The sequence below is a fragment of the Enhydra lutris genome, unplaced genomic scaffold, assembly GCF_002288905.1.
Source record: "Enhydra lutris kenyoni isolate GAN:26980312 unplaced genomic scaffold, ASM228890v2 scaffoldscaffold1, whole genome shotgun sequence".
NCBI lineage: Eukaryota > Metazoa > Chordata > Mammalia > Carnivora > Mustelidae > Enhydra > Enhydra lutris.
The window spans coordinates 10234502-10247703 of record NW_019154085.1 but is presented as its reverse complement, the minus strand read 5'-3'; the positions used below and the strand labels follow the sequence as shown (position 1 = coordinate 10247703).

At 37.8% G+C, this 13202-nt stretch overlaps 1 protein-coding gene across 1 annotated transcript in view; it reads right to left on the bottom strand.

Moving 5' to 3' along the window:
• LOC111141861 (phospholipase C like 1 (inactive)) overlaps window positions 1-13202 on the bottom strand; it is a 355744-nt gene that overhangs the window by 70783 nt on the left and 271759 nt on the right. Inside the window, exons 2-3 of the mRNA XM_022494707.1 lie at window positions 10348-12822; window positions 7568-7771 (exon numbers count right to left, since the gene is read on the bottom strand). Of these exons, the coding sequence (XP_022350415.1) occupies window positions 7568-7771; window positions 10348-12822 (2679 nt within the window). The remainder of the gene's footprint in view (window positions 1-7567; window positions 7772-10347; window positions 12823-13202) is intronic.

Sequence of the window (13202 nt, the reverse complement as noted above, 5' to 3'; positions counted from 1 at the left end):
GAGAAGCAGAGGGGGAGGGAAAAGCAGACTCCCCATTGAGCTGGGAGCCCAACATGGGGCTCCATCCCCAGGACCTGGAGCTAAAGGCAGATGCTTAACCATCTGAGCCACCCACACACGCCTGTTCCTGCCCTTTTTAGGTGTAAGTCCTGCCTTCCTACCAGGACTTCCTGTTCCTAAAGGATAGAAAATTTTAATTCAGACCATTTCGTCCCTCTAGCAACTTGTACAGTAACAGGTATCCAAAATATGTTTGTTGAGTTGACTAATCAAAAGCCTAATGACATATACAAAGTGATACATTAGAAGAGAAAGTGTTGTTTTACAATCAGAAAATATACACGTTCTCATTTCATTTTATTTATGTTTGTCTTGAGTCAAAGAGCTGTCAAGGTTTACATATGGCTATCTGTGCTGATACCTGTCTCTGTTTGTTCATCTCTGTATTGCACAAAATCTACTAAAGTTCTTTATATTTGATATGCATTGAATGTTATAATAAGCTCAATAAATGAATCTTTTTTTAATGTCAGTTTTGTGAGAAATTAGGACAAAGATCTGGACTTAGATTGTTGGAGAGGGAATTAAGGCTAGGAAGGCATTCTAGGTGATATAGAATGGAAACACAAAGGATGGAAAATGAAAAGGAGATGGAAAAGACAGCAGCTTGAGTAAAGGAGAGGGTTCCCACAGAAAGAAATGGGAAGTGAGATTGGAAAACAGCCAGCACTGGAGGGTGAAGACAAGTCTAGGTAAAAAAAAAATCAAAGAATTTGAGGATGACTATTCCAATTGTTGACAGAGGGAAAGGTAGAGACTAAATGAAGACAAGTCGGTCTATTGAAAACCCCAAGCAGGAGGAGAAGAGAGTCTGGTGAGAACCTTAGCTAAGACAGTGTAAGAAAAGGGGTACAAAAAAGAAGAAAAGAAGGAAGGAAGGAAGGAAGGTAGGAAGGAAGGAAGAAAGAAAGAAAGAAAAGGAAAAGAAAGAGGGAGGGAGGGAGGAAGGAAAGAGGAAAGAAAGGAAAAGGAAATGGATACCTATGAGAAAAAACATGAGGAAAGAAACAATGGATCTCATTAATATTGAATTGTAAATTAAAACACTGCATTGGCAACCTTAAAAGACTGGGCAGTGAGTGACTCTATGACTGCATTGCCTAGTTCAGTGGATATTTTCTTAGAGAAAGCGGAAAGCCAGTGTGGGGAAGAGAAGCTTGCTCTTTCAAAGACCTGAGGGAAAAAAATCACAATGCAATAAAGGGACAGGTCTCTTAGAAATGGTACCCTGGTTTTCAATGAAATTCTTAATACAGTTTCTGAAAACCCATCCTAAAGGCCATATAGAGGCACCGAAACAGTAGTACAGGGAGTCTAAGGCCAATGGCCCTCCACTGTGTGTCTTTGGTCCGGGAAGGAGGCATCAATTCTATCTTCAGCTTTTAGGCCTTGTTCTACTTCCTTCAGTTACTGATTAATAATGTTCCCAGTTTGCTTTAGTGCGTTTCAGAAGTTGTCACATCCCATCTCGGCTGGGACATGTATCTGATATTAGCAAAGTCACCTCTGCTTCTGCTGCCCTAAATATCAGACAGGCATTTACATAACTGTATCCGTATTTGGAGTCATAAGGGAGACTGTAGTTCTCAGGACAAATTATAATTCTTTAAGCAACTCCACTCTTACCTAACCCAGACTTGGGGAACATTCTGTCATTAAGATCTCTTCCTTTTCCCAGGTAAAAATCCCAGGTAGGACAGAATCTCTGAAATTCATTCAAAGCTACAAATTACTGATAGTTCAATGTGTTAATATTCACAGAAATTTCTTTTTTTTTTTTTTTGCATTTTAAATGAGATTAAAAAGTCTTCAACCAAAGGAATTGGTTGTAATTTTGAAATTCCAAGTACCAGTGAGCAGATAGAAAATGCATGTTTTAATAAGATATGGAATAGGGGGAAGCAGTCTTCTGAAATTATGCCACATAAATAAGCGCACTCTACTATGGATATATTTGGTGTTTGATTAACACAGATACTATAATAGAATTACTAAAATGACCTTTAAGACTAAATTTTTAAGACCCTCAAGAGGATATATTTCCACATATTACCAGTGTTTGGTAAGGAAGAGAACCATCTCAGGTCATTAGGGAAAGCTAAAGTTAGCAAAAATCTGTGCAGATGAACTCAGGGTCAATGTTTTCTAAAATACTTTCACTTCATTTCCTGTTGATAAGTAGTACTGTTTCATACACTCAGGTTGGTTTTCAGTAAACGGACGTTACTAGTTGCCTGATTTGTTTCTTTTGAGGCTGAAATAAGCCAAATTCGTATCTGTCTGGAAATGCGTTCTGGTCTTTTTTTATTCTAAATGTATTGTACTTTTCTTAGTGGTTACATCTTTTCCTCTTAGCTGGCATCTATACAATTCAGTACCATTTTTGAGGAATCCAAATATTGAGGTGATTTGAGTTGAACATTCAAACTGTTCATTTTGGGGTACCTGCCCCCTTACCACCACCGCCACCCTGGATTTGTTTTCTGCCTTAGTCATCCAAATGTTTTTTTTTTATTATTATTATTAATAGTCTGTAAGGAATTGTTTCAGACTTTATTTTTATGAGAAGTTTTAGGTTTACGTAAAAACTGAGCTGAAAGTACAGAGAATTCCCATAAACACTCCAAGCCAATCCCCAGTTTTCCTACTATCAACATCTTTCTTTAGCATGGTATATTTATTACAACTGATGAGCCAATATTGATAGAATGTCATTAGCTAAAATCCAGAGTTTACACTAGGATTAACTCTTTGTATTATACATTCTATGGGCTTTGACAAATGCATAATGATATGTATCCACTACTACAGCATCATATAGAATAGTTTCAGTGTCCTAAAAATCCTCTGTGCTCCACCTATCTATCCCTCCCTTCCTCACCCCCTCCTGCCCCTTTCCCTGGCCCCTTGATCTTTTTATTATTCCATAGTTTTGCCTCAGTCTATAGGTTTTCTAACTATATGTTTAAGACAGGGAATAATTTGGTTAGTGTGTGTCACAGAGGTAAAACATACAAGATTGAAAGATTTACCATAAACACATCAACTATGGCATCAAAACTACACTATTTTCACCAACAATAAATGCTTCTATTTACTTTTTATTCAACTGACATTAAAGGTAACATAGTACATGCTAGCACTGTTTTAGATGCAAGAGGTAAGAGTAATAAGCAAGACAGACAGGGTCTGTGCCCTCATGGAGTATACATTTAAATTGAAGGGTGAAGGAGGACAGAAATTAAACAAAAAGTCAAGCAAAATGTTTTTCAACCCTGCTAAGTAGGGTGATGGAAATAAAACAAGGTTATATGATAGAGTGACAGGTGGGGACAGTGGTAAGGGAAGATGTCTTTGAGGATATGATATTTTGCTAAGAATTAAGAGATAAGAAGCAACTATTCATGCAACAGAACATTTCAGGCAGAGGGAACCACAAATAAAATAACCTAGAGATGGGAACAAACTTGAAAGAAGAAAGAAAGAAAGAAAGAAAGAGAGAGAGAGAGAGAGAGAGAGAGAGAAAGAAAGAAAGAAAGAAAGAAAGAAAGAAAGAAAGAAAGAAAAGAAGAAGGAAGGAAGAAAGAAAGAGGAAGGAAGGAAGGAAGGAAGAAAGGAGGGAGGAAGGAAAAAAAGGGAAGGAGGGAGGGTGGGTAGAAGGAAGGAAAGGAAGAGGGAAAGAGAGAGAGAGAGAAAGGAAGAAAAAAAAGGCTGTGTGGCCGGTTGGGAGCAGGCTGGTAGTGAACAGGAGAGTGTGAGGGTGAGGTTGGGAGAGGCAGGAGACCTTGGAAGAGGGGAATGAGATAGGTATGCAAGGCCAGATCATAACTTCACAGTAAGGAGTTTCCATTTTATTTTAATGGGAAACCACTGTAGGATTTTCAGCAAGAAAGTGACAAGATCCAATTCTTGTTTTTTAAAATGAGTACTTGATGGGCACCTGAGTGGCTCAGTTGGCAAAGCATCTGCCTTCAGCCCAGGTCACGATCCCAGGGTCCTGAGATGGAGCCTTGCATTGGGCTCCCTGCTCGGGGGGAGCCTGCTTCTCCCTCTCCTCCCGGCTCATGTTCTCTCTTGCTATCTCTGTCTCTCTTAAATAAATAAATAAATAAACAAACAAATAAACGAAATCTTTTAAAATAAATAAATAAAATAAAATGATTACTCAATCTACAGAATATTTTAGAAGTCTTCTTTAAAATAATAACACTGATCTATCAAGAGCATTGAAGATGCCGACCAATGCAGTGCAAATCCTCGAAAGTAAAAATGATATTTTTACATTCAAGGCCAATACCGTTCCTTGTATAAGTTCCCAACCACGTTCCCCCCAAAAGAAATAACCCAACAGAGCCATCAGAAGAGCTTCCAGTCACTTGCTGGTCTGCCGAATTGACCACTTGGCATAGGGATATTTATATCCAGTTCCCTACCAATATGAAAAACCATTTCCATAGGGAACTCTAAATGAAGATATCATTGTAAGTATTTCTGCCTTCTACTGTAGCTCTTCCTGAAGGTTTGGAAAGCCATGCTATGTCTGTAATTACAAACTGCATTTTAAAAATACAAATGAGAAAAAGGCTGATGTCCAGATTTAGCTCCAGCAGATAGAACTGAAAAAACAAAACAGCATTGGACACTTGGGGATGTGAAATGGAAATTGGCCAAACATAGTCCAGGTGCTTTTCTGCTTATTCCAAGCCCAGCTCCAGGGGACCAGCCTCCCCTCCCAAGGAATGATTTTTCTTTCTTAGCTTCACAGAGAATTGGAGGAATAAGTGATTTCAACTGTCTGTCTCTATGGCAACTCGTACCCTAATTTTACCTCTTAGATGGCAATTATACCTACTCACTGAATAGCTTTCAGGCCCCACTTTTATGATGAAAAGATTTATTTCATGAGAAATGAGATGTAGGTAATAGGTGAAGTTTCCCCCAGCAACCATGGAGTACAGTTTATAAGCGGTGTGATCATTCAGAAGCGGAACGCATTCTACGGGGTTTTGTTTTTGTTTTTTTCTTTTTCAGTTGTAGGATGTTTATCCCAAATGTCTTTCCTCTACTTATTTTTTTAAGGATAAAATATTTTTCTTTTCTTTCTTAATATTTATTATTTTTTGTTCAACTAAGGAAATTAGTTGGGTTCATTGTAAAGAGTTTTGCAAATATAGGATAAAAAGTAGAAAAGCATAAACAAGAAAATAAAGTTCATTCTCCTTACTTAAAAATAATCACTCTAAATATTCTGTTAACATTTTAGATGTGTGATGTGTATACGTGTAAATACAATTTAAATCCTATAGTGTGTAATTTTTTTGTAGCTGGACTTTTTCACAAAATATTTTATGAGAAGTTTTCCATACCATTAAATATTCTTTGAATGCATGATTTAGTGGCTTTGAAAGAGTCCATAATATTGGTTTACTGTATTTTATTTAACTAATAGCTCTATGTAAATATTATTAAACATAAATGTATTATGTATTATTGCCTTAGAATAAATCCCAGAAAACAAATGCATAAATCAAATGGGATAAACATTTTAAATTATATTGCCAAATTTATCTCCCCCCAAATTATACTAGTTTATTTTCCTAGTAGAGGTAAATGGATGAAAGTATCCATTACCTTAAATTCTCTATCAGAGATAATATTTTTTAGTCCTAATGAGAGAGGGAATATTTCACTATATTTCTTCAATATCTTTAATTTAAAACTTATTTTAAGGTTAATTATGTTTTTAGATTTTCTTTTTTTTTTTTTTTGAGGGGTGGAAGAGATACATGAATTTCTTGTTCACCTCTGAAGCAATGAATATTTGTTATCCTCTAATAACTCTCCTCTATTTCTTAGTAACAGAAGAGATAACTGTTAGCTGGACACATAGACCCTTGAGATAAAGACACTTTCCATTCTCCTTTGTAGCTAAGTAGTAGCTATGCATTAATTCTAGGCTGATGAAATATAAGCAAAAATGATCTATGCTATTTCAGAGAAATGTCCTTAAAAGCAAAAAATATGCCCTCTATTTTCTCTTCATCACTCTTCATGGTTGGAATGCAGATGTTATGGTTGGAGTTTCAACAGCCATTTTGGACTATAAGGATAAGGGTCACACTATAGGGATGGTAGAGCAGAAAGCTAGAGGGAGCCTAGGTTCCTAAGAACTTTACAGAAGTTCCATCCTAGAAGGCTGGTCTCCAGGTTTTTATTTGAAAGAGTAAAACTGTATTTTTAGGCCATGATAGTGTTGCACTCTTTTATCAAGCTGTACTTAACACCTTACTGATGTAAGATATTTTTCTCCATATTTTTTTTCTTACTGATTTTTTTTTTCTTCAGAGATTTATTTATTTTAGAGAGAAAGAGTGAGCAAGCAGGAGGAGGTGCAGAGGGAGAGAGAGAAGCCTGAAGTAGACTCCCCTCTGAGCTCCATCCCAAGACCCTGAGATCATGACCTGAGCCACAATCCGGAGTCACCTGCTTTAACCGACTGAGCCACTCAGGTGTCCCTTCTTACCAATTTTTGAGTGCATTTTCTAATTTAAGGATAGGTACAATTTATCTGGTATATATGTTACAAATTTTTCCAGATTTTCATTTGTTCCTTATTTTTTTATGGAATTAGGAGATGCAAAAATATAATTATTTTTAAATTTAATTACTGAGGCGCCTGGGTGGCTCTGCCTTAGGCTCAGGTCATGATCCCCGGATCCTGGGATGGAGCCCCACATCGGTCTCTCTGCTCAGCGGGGAGCCTGCTTACTCCTCTATCTCTGCCTACTTGTGATCTCTGTCTGTCAAATAAATAAATAAAATCTTTTTTAAAATTTAATTTTAAATTTAATTACTATATAAATCACATTATATATTTTAAAAATCTAACAGTATTAGCTTAGAAATATAAATTCCAGGGGCGCCTGGGTGGCTCAGTCAGTTAAGGGTCTGCCTTCCACTCAGGTCATGATAGTCGAGGTCCTGGGATTGAGCCCCTGCATCTAGCTAACTGCTCAGTGGGGTGTCTGCTTCTTCCTCTGCCTCTGCCCCTCCCCCTGCTTGTGTTCTGTGACCACTCTCGCTCTCTCAAAAAAAAATAAAATCTTTAGAAAAAAAGAAATATAAATTCCAGAGAAATATTTTGTCTCAAACATCACAAGGCAGCCCTGAGAAACATATGGCCATTTCTTACAGGTACACAATTAAATGGTTATGTTGCAGGCCAAAGTCATTTAGATGATGGGAAACTGTGTATGTTTTTGAAGACTTAATAATTCATTCCTTACTGATGCAGAGAATTTCTGTGGGTAATCTATGGGGCTCTGGGTTCAAAGCATTGCCCCAGAGGTCTTCACTGGGGCTTAAGGGAACTGAGTGGGCCAGCTCTGCCTGCCACCCCAATGTGATTTATTCATCAGAGTTCCACAAAAGAGCCCCTGCCAGCTGATTCCCCGCCCCCTCTCTCCCCCCACACCCAGATAAGAAATCTAAAATCACAATTTCCTACCAGATCATAAGCAGCCAACATTTTTTTCTGCACATCTGGAATTGCCCCCAGAGGCTCCAGATAAGGGAAGTTGTCTTTCATCACAAGAGAGACTGAAGGAGTATTGTCACTGGTGATGAGCCGGGAGGACAGGGTCAACAGGCACTGTTTCAGACTGGCAATTGGAGGAAGTCCACACAGTTCCTTAATAGACACTATGGCATTCTGTGGGGAAGCAAACATGGAATTAGACTTCTGACCACATGACACATCACCCGAGCACTTCTAGGTTTACACAAAAGTATATTCATTAAAAGTATACCCTCCGATACATATGTAATTTGGAGGAAACTGGATTATAATTAACCAGAAGCATAATGTGTACCGAGATAACACACAGAACTAATTCACTATTATACCTCGTCTTTGTCAATTTTTAGCAACTGCCACAAACATGCCATAAAGCAAAGCTGATTGTGAACCAAGGCTACACAGTGCATTTCAAAGCAGAGCACTGGAATATTCACACAAACTAGGCTTGGCTGGTTGTGCATATCTTATTCCATTTGTAGTATGATGATCATAAGAACATGTCATTATACATTGGAGTGCGTCTCCTTTGGGCTTTTCCCCCTCAAGGTACCAGGCTGCCATTACCCACCGCCATGCATTTGACTAACCATCAATGGTATTTCTTTGTCATCCCATCAGAAATGCACCTGACAGATGCACATACTAAAATAAATTTCATGCAGAGCTACATTTGTCCATGTTTTACAGGCTTTTAAAATTCATTTGAAATAGAAATTATAACTATTCCACATTTTATTAACAGTGAGCAGTACCTAACCTATTATATGTCGAATGAATTTAGCAACAATATTGGTATTTCATTTTTCTGATTAGGCTCCAAATAATCCTAAACCCAAAAGACTTTATGTTGAGATGATATAAATTATCAGGATTACCTGGAAAACTTTATCATAACCAACTCCCCTTACTACACATTTTAAACACACAGTATGTGTAAAGGATGTATTTCAGGAATTACATAGAAATAAATAAAGTCAACTTCTGGCTTTGCGCAGTGGCAGTATCGTAGCCAATGAGGTTTATCCGAGGCGCGATTATTGCTAATTGAAACTTCTAATATATAAAGTAAGATATACAAATGATGTATAAGTAATCTAATATAGGGATTTATAATAGCTTTGTATTATGCCAGAAAAAGCCAGATAGACAATGCTAATATTTGGAGCCTGTTTTTAAAATAGTGGCTAAGGCAACCACTTCAAATAAAATGTTTACAATCTAAGTATTCATGTACGATTCACATACCATACTGTTTTCCATTACTTTAGCTAATTAAAATTGATTTTAAGTCTATTCTGGAATTTCTCTGTGAAATAATGCAAAACTAAAGTATTCACCAAATTATGGGTTTGAGGTTCAACGTCACCTGACTAAAAACCATGAATGATCATGCTGTTTTGGCGGCAGGCAATTCTGGATTTAAAGACCAACATTCCTATTTAGGAAATCACATAACTTCTTCAAGCTTGTTTTCTATCTTGAAAATAGGGATTTTTTTTTTTTTTTTTTTTTTTTTTTTGGTGAGAATTACTATTTAAATGTTAGCTAGGGCTCCTGGGTGGCTCTGTCAGTTAAGCATCTGCCTTCAACTCAAGTCATGATCCCAGAGTCCTGGGATCAAGTCCCACATCAGGCTCCTTCTCCCTCTGTCTCTCTCTGTCTCTCTGTCTTTCATGAATAAATTAAAAAAAAAAAAAAAAAACTTAAAAACGATGTTAGGTAAAGAAGCTGCATTGGAAAATGTTCTTCTCTTGTTGTGTTCTCAGACTGCTACTTCTGCTACCAACCAACACCTCTTTGCACATTGCAGGAACTTAGTACTTGTGGTTTGGTTGTTTCTCAGTAGCATGACCCTAGAATAAGTATATTCTATAGTAGCCAAGAAAGATATTGGCAACATCTCTGACCACAAGCATTCAAGAAGGAAAAGAAACTAACGATGAAATTCCACATGCCAGGAGCAGACAATTTACATATACTGTCATTTAATTCTGATAATAATTCTGTGATGTATTACTATTTTTCTTTATGTGGAGAAAACTGATGATCAGAGATCTGAAATAATTTGCTCAAGATCACAAGGGGATAGAGTTTAAGCCATAATCAATCTTCTTTCAATTAAACCACTTTTCTAAGGGAAGACTGCATAGTTTTCAACAAGTTCAAGTGGTGACTATTGTTTGTTTAGTTGTGTTGCTCTGGTGGGGAGTAATTTATTATTATTGTTTTCATACACTTAATTAAAATAACTTAATAGGCACTGCATTTCTTTTTAGGACTTTAAATTCCCTTTCATGTTTGTGTCTGCAAATATTGAATATATATACTTGTAATTAGCATTGTCTATATATAGATAATATTTTATATGTTGTGCATACATATAATATTTTATATTTTATTTTGTTCACATTGTTTCATATACACAACCCCATATTGATTCTGTGGCAGGGATATTTAATGGATCTATAAAGCATTTATATTAACTGGTTTAGTTGAGGTGAAATTCAACACAGCATTCATTCACAATCACATACATAAAATATATCTACTTTATCACAGGCCAACACTTAATTCAGTGATAGTGGCTTTATACAACTTTTCTGATAATTTTTTGAGGAATCAGATCACTAGTAAAACACAATGTTCACCAGTAAGGCAGGGGAAGGAAGGAGGAGGGGTAGGGAAGAAGAGCTTGGAGTTTTTCCTACCTGCATATTTTCTCTCATATCTATGGCTTCTCGTAAGGGGTGAACTGCTATTTTAAAGATGTCGTCTATGGTCTTAAGACCAATATTCCTGAGCATGGTGTATTCTCGAACTTTCTTCCCCATTCTCACCGACAGGCTGCGCTTCTGCGCCTTTCCTCCTCCACTTCGGTTAGTTATTGCTATGTGGACGAAAAGGGTTACATGCTCCATGATGTCACCCACAAAAGAGCGCAGGGGAACATGCCGATATCCAGGCTGCAAACATTCAAATGGTATTGTGTATTGTCCTATAAACTCATCCCCAATGTAGTCATCATCCAGAACAACAAAACGAATCATGGCCAGCTCAGGTAGGTTGACTTGAAACTCAAAAGTTTCATCAAAAATGGGGTTATCACTGTTCTGTTGGACAGTTTTAGTTCTTTGTTCTGAACAGTCTGCTGGAATTCCATGTATCTCTATACAAACGTAGGGATCTATGACATCTCCTTTGGCACAAGCTCCCTTGGGCTTTGGAAAATTCTGACCACTGATGATCTTAATATGAAGGGCGAGAGGAGACACCCCAGGTACGATGCCCTTTGTGTTCGCACTGAAGTAAGAAACTTCATCCCGCATGATGGATGGCCTTAGAACATAACCACAGCCTCCATTTTGAAGAAACCAGCCTGTGTGAAGGTCCATCATTGGACCTGGAGTCTGAAAATTCATTGCCACAATCTGACAGCCACAATTCCAAAAGTCCTGTGGATTCAAGTTACTGGAATCAATCCTCATGGCACTTGGATAGATTCTCGATAAGAACCGCTTATTGTAATTTACAAAATCCTCTGGGTACTCATTTGCAATTCGGCTGGCCTCTGTTTCACTAAATGAACACATTTCCCAATAGTTTTGGCTTTTCATAGACAGTTCAAAATCCCTATACTGAACAGACTTGCAGATGGACACCAGATCGGAGAGTTCCCTACACAGCAGGATTTGTTTCTGCTCGCCATTATAATCTACCGACAGCCTTCGCGACATTTCCGCTTCTTCATCTTCATCTGTTACTTCTCCTTCCAAAATATCTGGGTCAGAAGGCAATTTCTTTCCTTTCACAATAATCATTCTTTTCAATTTTTCCGGTGATGGGAGGTAGGTTTCTGATGGCAAAGGTGCCTCAGTATAGAGCTTATCGCCAAAGACCTTTTTCATCTGTTGAACCATTATCTTCTGCTGTGGTAGGGAGCAGTGATTTCCCAAGCAGAGGATGAGTGGGTATTCAGAAGCAACGAAGGCAAATTTATTTATCACCTCTATGACACTTCGAAAGGAAAGGTGTGTTGTCACATTATTTCGATTACAGAGGATTGGTTCATTGTCTGAACCATCACTAACATCGAGTTCAATGCTTCGACAGCCCATCTTCAAAGCTCTAACGTACCCATTAATATCAGCCGGCCCCCGGAACTGGTCTTCTATGAGATAGGTGTTGTGGGAAGCATTGATGTAGTAGTGAGATAATGGCTGCGTCATATCCTGGGCAACCTTTTTTTGCTCAGGATCGAAAATGTCACATTCTGGCGACAACAGATACTGGGTAAAGCCATCAATTGCAAGAAACCCTTTTTGGCGACCCTCTTCAGAAAGTTCGTATCTCCGAATAATGTCTAAGCACATATCCTCAGTAATATGGGTGACTCCTTGCTCAGCTTCTAAAAAGAGCATGAGATCATTGGCATCCAAATATTCTTTGTTCTTAGATATCTGGACCAGTAAGAAATATACTTCAGGCCTGGTGCAAAGTTCACAAAAAGCTTCACAAAATTCCTCTTCTGTCACTCGTGTGGTTAGTTTTTCTTTGCTCTTCTGGATTTCTTTAAACTTTAACCTGATCTTGGATTCCTTCAGGGTAGGGTTGAGTTGTTTTATCAACTCTACACAAGTGTCTTCCAACATAATCCCATTCCCATCCACATCTGCCGCTTCAAACACTGTTTTCAACCACATAAACCTTGGCGTGTTCTGGTTGTCCTCCATAAAGTCAAGGGGTTGCTTACTTCGAGAAACCAGGTACCGTAAACCTGACACCCAGATGTTTGCTACGTCTGCTGAATTGGCAACTAGGTCCAGAGACTCGTAGTTTTCCCCATGGAGTATGGAGAAGGCACAGTCCTCACAAATCTGGTCAGCCAGGCCATTGTTTCTAAATGTTTCTGTGTTCTTCCCCAGTCTGATCTCTTTTATAGCGGAAATGTCGAGCTTAGCTTTCTCAAGGTCTTTCTTGGAAGGTTCCCAGCGAAGAGCTTGGAGGTCTGTGTCCAGAGTGAAAAAACGGTTATAAATACGAGAATTTGGCCGGACTTTCTTCAGTTCACAGCCAGCTTGCATGAAGCTGATGCAGTCACTCGCACTGCTAATTTTCTTTTCCGATGGCATACTGCTGAACGATACTGTTTTCTTTCTTCCACCACATTTTTGGTTTGAAGGATCCTGTAAAATAATTGAAAATAATGAATCAATTTTCCTTAGAAAATAGACAGACTCAGTAACACTCTATGAACTCCTCGGACTCCATTCAGATATTATAATTATTTTCACTGTTCCAGAAAAAGAAGAATTGCTGAGAAAATTGGTATTATTAGGTTCAGAAAAAAACTTATTTTTCAAATGCCTCATGTTCTTTGAAATAAAATCAACTATTAAGTTAACTACAAATCACTCATTCGTTCATTAGAGCAGATTTCCTAAGAAACTCTACGTGTTGGTACTTTGACACCCTAGCTCAAATTCTTACAGATATGTGAAAGAAATAACACTGGATTTCTTTAAAAAGTTTTCATTTATACTAAGCAACAGTTTAAGTTTTAAAC